Here is a 9,406-nt window from a genome sequence, read left to right as displayed (position 1 = left end):
GTCAATGACTAAAATTTCAATAGGTGCGGTGAGCTAATAAAAAAATTATATAGGGGGGTTTTCGCTAATTTTTATAACACAAGGACTTTTTTAGTAATTAAGGATTACACAGGGGTAGTTTTTGCAATTTACTCAAGAAGATAACTAAAAACAAAATGTATGATAGGTTAAATAATACGATAATAAGCAGAACATTTAAGTGATTTCTCCCTAATACGATCGAAAGACTCACAAAGTTTGTCGATTTTCATGCCTAGTAACTCTTGAAACAACAAGACTTTTCCTATAAATTAAAAAAAAAAAAAAAAAAAAAAAAGACCGAAGTAATTAAGTTAACAGATACTTAAACTATCATCAGAATAAAAAATTAAATCAATTCTCCATTTATAAATACTTGCTAATTTATCGAATCGTGGAGGGGCTCAAAGTCTGGCAAATTAAAGTTCTCTCTCCATTTCAATGCAAAGCGAGCACGGATAAGTTTCACTTGCACGCAGTATCGCAATTCTCCTCGCACTTCGGACAAATGTGTCGGGCTCCATTCTTTTCGATTGTCGTCATAAATCTCCATGCTTACTTCCTCCAACTCTCGTTTCCAAAACCGTCTGAACGGTTCGTCTTTGTCTCCGCTTTCTCTCTCCATGAAAATCTTCCACAGACACTCGATGACGTCCATATCCCATGCCACCATGTCGAAGTCGCAGATGTTTCTTGGACGAAAAATACGAAACACCCCATTTAAAAGAGGTGAAAATAGAGTCGAATTGTCGCATTTCAGTTTCACGCTCTCCACCACAACAGGCTTATCCAGAATAACGAATTGTGGTTCATGAACAATATTCCGGGGATGGTATATATAATAAATGGCCAGACTACGAATATTCGATTGGCTTAATGACTTAAGCAGTTCGTTTAGCTTGATGAACCACCAAGAAGAAGAAGCATCGGCCGAACGCACAAATATATGTGAATCCCACTCGTTCTGGGTGGTCACGAAAGTGATCGATGGGACAAAGTTTCCTTTGTATTCAAAAGATTTTATTTTTGGGGCATCGATAAATAGCTCGATTACTTCGAATCCATCACAATGGTCGAGAACCAGACGTTTGAGACTTGGGAATTTACATGATGACAAGTTGTCCGGCAACAATCTGACACCGTGCAGACGTAACACGTCGAGAAAACGAAACTCCACACCTTTGTGAAACAAGAGGTTACCGTATGTAATGAAGATGGTTTCAATAGATTGGTGACTTATTTCAAAGCTACAGCGTTCCGTATTTGCTACGCCTAAGTTAAAACCCGATGAGTGAAAGTCCTTGAGACGACGAAGATTATCCACATTAATGTTTCTTGACCCCTCGCAATTTTCAATACGCATCGTTTCAATCGAAGGGCAGTTCGAGATTATCTTCTGAAAAACCTCTTCGTCCTCGATGTTGATTTCTTGGAGGTGAAGTGATCGTAGATTATTCAAGAGTACTATCCTTTCAACAGCCTTTCGGTCCAACTTGAATCTTCGCACACGCAAATGTCGGAGCGATTCTTGCTCGAAGACTACACATGGCAGATCCAGATCAGTGTATCTTGGATAATGTTCCGAGCAAATAGAAAGACGAAACTCCTTCACACCCATATTTTTGAGTCTGGGGATCCAGTTTTCGAGCAGCGAAACCGATTTTTGATACCAAAAATCGTCCAACCATATATGGAGGTGAAATTCTTCTAAGGACAACCTATGATCACAATATCGCTGTAAAGTATTTTCCACTAAGGATAGAAATTTTTGTTTCAAATAGTTCAAGTTGAACGGGCCTCTAAAATCAAGATTGGGGCGAGTACGCCAGATGTCACGCCATGATTTGGACAAGACAGATGTTCTGACAGCATCTTCTTGGGAGAGGAAATAAAGTATTCTCTGCAAGATGTCATTCGGCAACTCGGATATCCTGTCCATGGACTTGGAATCGTCTAAGCTCTCTATTTTTTCCATGGCGGAAGCTTTTGAAAATTGTCAAATTTTAGGAGACGTGTATGATTTTTCAACCCAGTAAATCCTTAGAAACCTTGTGAGTTTTCAACTCAAGAAAACCTAAGAATCCTTGTTTATATAATTTCCCTAAAAAGATATTGTGGGCTGGGGCCGAGTAGTCTCGTAATCTTTTCCTTGTGAAAAAAAAAAAATTAAAAAATCGGGCTTTTTTTTTCCTTTCGATTGGCCAGAATATTCCCCCAGGTGGTTATGTAGGTCAAAAAACTAATTTGGGTGTGCCCGTGCAACTTTTTTTTAGTTAAGGTGGTAAAACGCAAAAACGGGCAAAGTGTGGCGAAATGCTATTAACCCTTTTTTTTATTTTATATAAAATTTAGAAAAGGGCAAATAGCATTTCACCCCATTAAAAATTGCCACTTTAGCACTTCCCCCCTAAAAATATGAAAAGGAGATACTCCCCTTTAAAATACACAATTTGTTGCAATTTGCCCCAGAGGTATATATCCAGGAAATTCTCATCGGATTTGAGTAATTTGGAAAGGTAATATCGTCAATTTCAAAGTCAAGCATGAACGCGCGCGAAGTCGTGCGCACTTCTGGAGGTTTATGATGTGTGCGGTGTCTGGTCGGGTCTTGAGATCGACCCGTCGGGCTTTGAGGTTCATCCACATGTCGACTTTAATTTCATCTCTTCGTAGATTATGGTGTAAATTTCAAGGTAGGTAGGCTTTCTTCAGTGGAGTGTAGCGGTGTGGGGGGTGGAGTCTCAGCGGGATTGGATTTGGCGCCGGAGTTTCCGTGTGCTTTAATGGCTAGAAGTTCGATATTTGGGCAAACAGGAGGAAAGACTGTAGTGGCGGATTGGCGGTGACTTCGATGTCCATGGCGGCGGGAGTTACTTGAATATTAGAATTTATCATATTAATAGTTTTAGTTTTATTTTTTTGCGAAAGTAGGTATTCTTATTTTTGAAATGTTAAAACTTATGCGATTTCCGAAATTCCGAAATTTCCATAACTTTTAGAATTGGAATGGATTTCTAGATTACGAATATTTTGGAATTGAAATTAGTTTTGTACTTCCGAAAAAAAATGAAAATTTTCCGGAAAGGTTAATTCCGATCTGATATGTTGCATCCGACCTTCAGCCCTACAATATGAAAGACATTTTGGAAGTTCGACATTATTTTAGGCACTTTGCCCCCTCCCAGAATTAAGATTTTGCACTTAAGCCCCTACAAACATAAAAAAAAAATAGCACATTGCCAAAGCCCAATATTGAAAAAGGAATGTAGTACACATATTATATTAACAGTGTTGTGCTGATGAACAACAATTGATGTATCATATTCACAAGCATATATATATATATATATATATATATATATATTATGTCATAAAAAAACAATTGAGCCCCAAGCAAATCCAAAACCAGAGTAATTTTTCTCTGAGCTGATTATCAGCGTTAACCAAATATATGATCCCCTATTTATTTCAGGCAATGAAATGAATGCCCAACTGTTGATGGGGGTTTAATCGGAAAAAAAGAATCATTCCAAATGCGAAATCACGAACCTTAGCCTACAATATCTCGGGCAAAAGATAGGCCAACAGGAAAAGAGCGGTGAATTCTCATTTTTGCAGCAGAAGCATCTTTTGCATCCACACTTGAAAAACTTTTCTGTAATTTGCTTGGTTCGTCGCTTCCAACGATGAACTGAAGACCCTGGATAATTATTTATTCGTGTACATTGTCAACCGGAGAAATTTTAAACAAAATATTAAAAAAATAAATAAATAAATAAATAATAAATAAATCAACGAACTTACCTTTGCACCCCCTCCTCCTGGAACTGCAGTTGACTTGTTGTCTATTAGCTTCGCTCCCACATCCTGCCACATACGAAAACAGCTTCTAGTTTGGGTGAAATTAAGAAACCGCAATTTTTAAAGTCGGTTACATGTAGACATAGCCACAGGTCGTTGAACCGATAGCTGGTTTAGCTTATTCTCATGTAAAATAAAAATATTATGTGATTAATTTTCAAATATGATATTTGTAATTTTTGACATTATTCTCTGAAATGCCATTAATAAACTTAACGGCACATCTCCTATAGTTAAGAGACTAAAATTGCAGTTGAACTTCTTAGTTGATTGTAAGTCGCCAAATTACGGGAACCCCAACGAAATTATCTCCTCTCGAGCAATTTTATCATCAAATTGCCGATTTTACAAGCATATTCCCATTTTCCAAGGGCAATGCTTTAAAGCTAAAGCTGACATGCACCAAAAAATTTCACATTTTCCACACAAAGTACGGAAGCAGAATGTCAAGAATGATGTTAAAAAGAACAATGACCTGGATAATTTTCGAACTCTTATCGTCTTTAATATTTCCAGCCACTTGGCAGAGATACCACAGCCCCGAATTAGTCATATCCTGCATGCAATAATATATACGCATGTAAAGAAAACCGCATATTGCCTAGTAATGTTTTTTTTATTAATTGAGATATACAAACAGATAATCATGAACATTACCTGCTTACTTTCAAGAAGCTCAATTTTTCCTTCCTGAAGTCAAATAATTTTGAAATGGTTTGACAGATAAGTCAGTAGTGTCTTAATTTACATTGAAAAGATTTGGATTTACGAAACTGTTATAACTTACCAAGCCAGATACCATCTCATGAATCAACCCGATGTCGAATCCTATTTGGTTAAGATTCGATTTCACTTCAGTAACCTGCATTATCAACATAAGTATTAGAAAGCATATTCTGCATTTAGAATGAGAAAAAATGATGAACCCAAGCTTCTTTGCACTAACGAACAAGGCATATGATACTACAGTAATTTTCGATGCTCGTGAAAATCATAAAAACAACTAACAAAATGGTGAGCATGATCCGAGGAAACAATAATATATTTGGTCGTCGTAAATATGCCATTTTGAGGACAGGTAATGCTACTACTTACATCATTGCAGATAAATTTAGATATTTCCCTCTGCTCGTCCAGTTTCCAATCCAGGTTTTCCAATTTCTTTGTTAAATGTCTCTTTGTCGACTGCAAACGATAGAAGCCGAAGTGAATATCTAAGAAACAGAATACTTTTGAAGAAGTAACAACGGAAAAGAAAGGATTAAATACGTTTTTTTTATTTACTTACAGCCAATGCTTCTGAAACATGGTCTAACTGCTTCGACGCTGATGCAACAGCGTTTGCCATATTATTCTTGGTAACATACATAACATCCGAGAATGACCATCCCTGCAGAGCGAAAAAATAACAAAATAAAGAAGAAATAAATAATTTATTTGTCCATGGACAATGATTCCCTCAAACAAACCGGGGGAAAAAAAAACAAGATTTGGTTTATTAGAATTGCTTTCTGATTTATCTGCAACATATTTGAGAAAATGCTTCAAAATTGAAAAAGTATTCGGCCAAATGCTAGCTTCTGTAAACCGTCTTGAGTTATATACAGAGAAAATTGGCATTTAAATAATCATGGCAATGGAGTAACTGCTATTTTTGCAACAAATCACTAATTCTGTAGTTAAAAGGCTAAAATGGCTCAAGCGTGAGCACTAAAATCTTGCCTTCCACCGCATGTAACAGTATCCCGCTGCACCCACAGCTGCTGCAGGCAATATATATGAAGCATAACTTCCTGTTGAAACCAGATAAATTGTAAAATTCATTGCCATATAATCCGTTCAAATAATGTTGAAGTTGATAAAAAAAAAAAAAAAAAAAAAAAAAAAGGGACCAGCCATAAAAATGTGACATTGTTCTTTACCACACTAATTCTATGGGATAAAAAACCCAAAAAGCCTCTAAAGAAAGGTCTTATTTGCAGTTTGGATCCATAATCTGCCCGAAATTTCAGAGAACTGTCTGCTTAGATTCTTTAAGGTTTAATGGCCTGATAAGATGGTTTTGATAGACCCAAGTACAACTGAATCCGAAGTTCGCCAGACATTTTTTCTACTAAGTTGAAATTTTATGGTCTTTGATATAGAACTAAAAACAGAGACCCCGATTTATTTATTACAATATTATTATTATTTGAAGAACTTTATTAAACCATTTCTTCAGTTAACACAAGAATAACCATCTTCAGGAATAGTCACATGGTTGCATAAGAATACACAGATGTATTTAGGACCAATTACGCTTTTCAATAAGTATCTTGAATTGCATACATGTGACCATCTGAGTGGAAGATTTTAATCATAAATTTTGAAGGTGCTTCAAATCCTAGCCAAAACGAGGTTTCTAATGTCTGGTACAATACGAATTTAATGCACTGCAACATTTAATGCAATAATTATTTATCACATACCACTGGAGGATGAATTCCCATTGAAAATGGTAACGGGATTGGATAAACTCAACTCCTTGATCTCTTTAGCCAATTGCCGAACCTGAAAGAACAAAATTTACGGGGAAACAAAAGAAAGCAGTGAATCCATGTGCATTTAGTCTTTGTGCCACATAAAATGTAAAACAGCCAACAATTTAACTGAACTAGTAAATCACATCTTCGATGTTTTTCTTACCTGAGCTGCTAGAAGAGCGGCATCGTATTTCCCAGGTGATGTTTCAGCTTCATTTAATCTTTTTATCAAATCTTGAAGATGAGACAGCAAATCCGACAACTGTCCGCTCCTCAAAATGACAGATCCAGTTACACCTGCTCAGAACCAATATAAACGGAACTCGTTGCTTTATTTTACGAAACTCGAAATACATCCAGACAAAGCATGCACCAGATAAATGATTTTTTGCACGATCTCTTTCACTTTTAGCTGTAAATACCCGTTCCCACTCATAACAAACTCTCGTGATTAATTAAGAACACCTATGTTACCCTGTTGTACTTTGAGCGAGGACATACGTTGTCAATTACGGTACGACGGAATAGTCGGTAAAAGGACGATTGGGCTTTTATCGTGAAATCAAGAGTCGATTTAAATCTTGAAAAACGATGATTCAGTTACTTCACAAATTAAATACGAGAAATTGCAAGATATCAAATTAGAAAAACACGACGACGCATAGTTCTATCGAACATCCCAATTACTTCCAAGAACAACCATTAACTGATAAGTAATCATAGTTCACCTGCTCCCAATTTTTCAAGTTCAAAGTGCAGCCTACAGAATTAATTCCGAATTCATATACTTATCTACACGCGAGCTTCTCTCGACTACAGATGAAAAGGGGATACAGATATTGAATTTGAATTTTCATAGTACGATTTCCAATCCTTAAAAGGACTTCAAAAACATAATCAATCATCGCCATGTATAACAGATTAAGCTATCAATTTCAAATCTCGAAGACATAAGCTAAGTTCAATCCGATAACCTAATAAAAAAAATCGAACAGAAGCGATTCTGCCTATACAGATAAATTACAGGCGCACACGACCCACACACACACATATATACATACACACGCGCGCGCATATATACACATAGGAAGGAGGGAGGAGGGAGGGAGGAAGGGAGAACCTGCGCCGACGAGAATGAGGACCTTTGAGGCGGCGACGCCAGTCTGCATCGCCATGGTTGAGTTTTTACTTTACTGGAACGGTTCAACTTTCCTCTCTTGTAGAATAGTAACATGACTTGGGTTTTTTGGGGAAAAATGATCATTTAATAGAAAAGGGAAAAAAAAATTATTCAAGGAAGCCAGAATATTTGGCTTAATCTCACTTTGCACCCTTGAAATATAATATTTTGACACTTTACATCCTCAAAACACAATAAATAATGCATAAATGCATACGCATCCCAAATGAATTCTTAAAACTAATAAAGGTAATTTAATAATTTTAGTTCGTATGTTTTTTTAACGCCAAATGTCAAATCAAATTTTTGTATACATCAATCATATTGAAACTATAAATTGCAAAAATAAACATACATCTCATCAACATATTTAACAATTATATTTTTTATCAGAAAAATAATATTTTACGAAAAAAAATATTCTTAAGCTATTTCGTTATCAAGTAATTTTAAAATCGTATTTTCTTCCAAATTTGTATACCTAATATTTCAAAAAATTACAATAATAGATTCATCGATCGAGTAGTTTAGTGATAAGAGTTTATTTTATTTTATTTTGTAAGAAAATATAGTTTTTTCAATAATTCGATGTGATTTTTTTTATTTTTTCCGTATTTGAAGGTTGAAGAAAATAACAATTTAATTTGTATTTTGCATCCTGGAAGAAAAAAAAAATTGTCTTTATTATTCAATGGCGGCGGTTATATGCAAACCCATTTTTTTATTAGTTCAAGACCTCCAACATAAAAATACTAATTTACCCTTAACGAAATTTAAAATCAAATAAAAAACACAAAACATTAAAAAAAAATCATTTCCTTTGTGCAAGACCAAATAAAATACATAAATCCAGAAACCCCTCTTCCTTATTTCACGACTTAAAACTCTTCTTCTTCACAAACCCACCAAGAAATCCTACACACCAAAATTATCAAATACATACCAAACATTCACGATGGAACCAGAAAACAATGATATGGTGGTTTACGAGGGTGGAGAACAAAATGAAATATGTTTTAACCGTTTATTTTTGCTTTTGGGTCGTTTTTTTTTTGTTGGGAAAAAAATTCGACGATACCAAAAATCGGTCTGCAAATACCGATTTTTGTTACTAAAGTCGGTAACCACATTCCGATTATTTTAATAAAAATCGGTACTTAAAAACAGATTTTTGTAGTAAAAATCGGCATGACAACACCGATTTGTTTTTGTATTATCGGTATTGTCATGCCGACTTGTACTACAAAATTCGGTTTTTAAATACCGATTTATCTGTGTTTTTTTATGACCGTTTTCTCATACTCTCGTGCATCAACCTAGGGGATTGATGGAGGATTATTCAAATGAATTATCTAACGAATAAATATTTGAGATACGAAAAACTCTACTCGATTGTGTTAAAGGAGTGGTAGACGCCACCGAATGGTGATAAACATTTTCGTTTCAAATATTTAAAAAATATTAATTAACCAAATATATAATGTATTATTTTAAAAAAAATCAAAAAATATCGGTATTCGAAAACCGATTTTGTACTCAATAATCGACATTAGAACGCCGATTTTGACTTGTAAAGTCGACGTTGTGTCGCCGATTTGGTTAACAAAAATCGGCATTATGACGCCGATTTTCGTGTACAAAATCGGTTTGGATAAACTGATTTGAGAAACCAACAAAAAATAAATAAAAAAACCAATTTCAATCTCAATTATTTTTCCAAAATCGGCCAAATCATTGCAACCCAACAAGAAATAAGCATAGATTAATGTTCATTCATACATATTTAGCATAGATTAATATTTGGCAGTCGTGATATTTCTTTTTT

At 35.1% G+C, this 9,406-nt stretch overlaps 2 protein-coding genes across 2 annotated transcripts; both read right to left on the bottom strand.

Annotated features, from left to right (window-relative positions):
- Positions 1 to 397: 397 nt before the first annotated feature.
- On the bottom strand, positions 398 to 1,960 carry LOC105965988 (F-box/FBD/LRR-repeat protein At2g04230). The gene has a single exon (XM_012990531.2). The coding sequence runs from the start codon at positions 1,955 to 1,957 to the stop codon at positions 398 to 400; it is 1,560 nt and encodes a 519-aa protein (XP_012845985.2). The 5' UTR covers positions 1,958 to 1,960.
- Positions 1,961 to 3,270: 1,310 nt separating this feature from the next.
- On the bottom strand, positions 3,271 to 7,667 carry LOC105966190 (golgin family A protein (DUF1664)). The gene is made up of 11 exons (XM_088818567.1): positions 7,522 to 7,667; positions 6,565 to 6,698; positions 6,348 to 6,429; positions 5,602 to 5,672; positions 5,168 to 5,269; positions 4,975 to 5,064; positions 4,667 to 4,741; positions 4,537 to 4,569; positions 4,355 to 4,435; positions 3,823 to 3,885; positions 3,271 to 3,718 (listed from the first exon to the last, which is right to left on the bottom strand). The coding sequence occupies exons 1-11, from the start codon at positions 7,574 to 7,576 to the stop codon at positions 3,569 to 3,571; spliced, it is 936 nt and encodes a 311-aa protein (XP_088674693.1). The 5' UTR covers positions 7,577 to 7,667; the 3' UTR covers positions 3,271 to 3,568.
- Positions 7,668 to 9,406: the final 1,739 nt, after the last annotated feature.

The sequence above is a fragment of the Erythranthe guttata genome, chromosome 5 (genome assembly GCF_056151865.1).
Source record: "Erythranthe guttata isolate IM_541 chromosome 5, IM_541, whole genome shotgun sequence".
Lineage (NCBI taxonomy): Eukaryota > Viridiplantae > Streptophyta > Magnoliopsida > Lamiales > Phrymaceae > Erythranthe > Erythranthe guttata.
The sequence above is the reverse complement of the archived record's forward strand: the minus strand, read 5'-3'. Positions and strand labels throughout refer to the sequence as shown.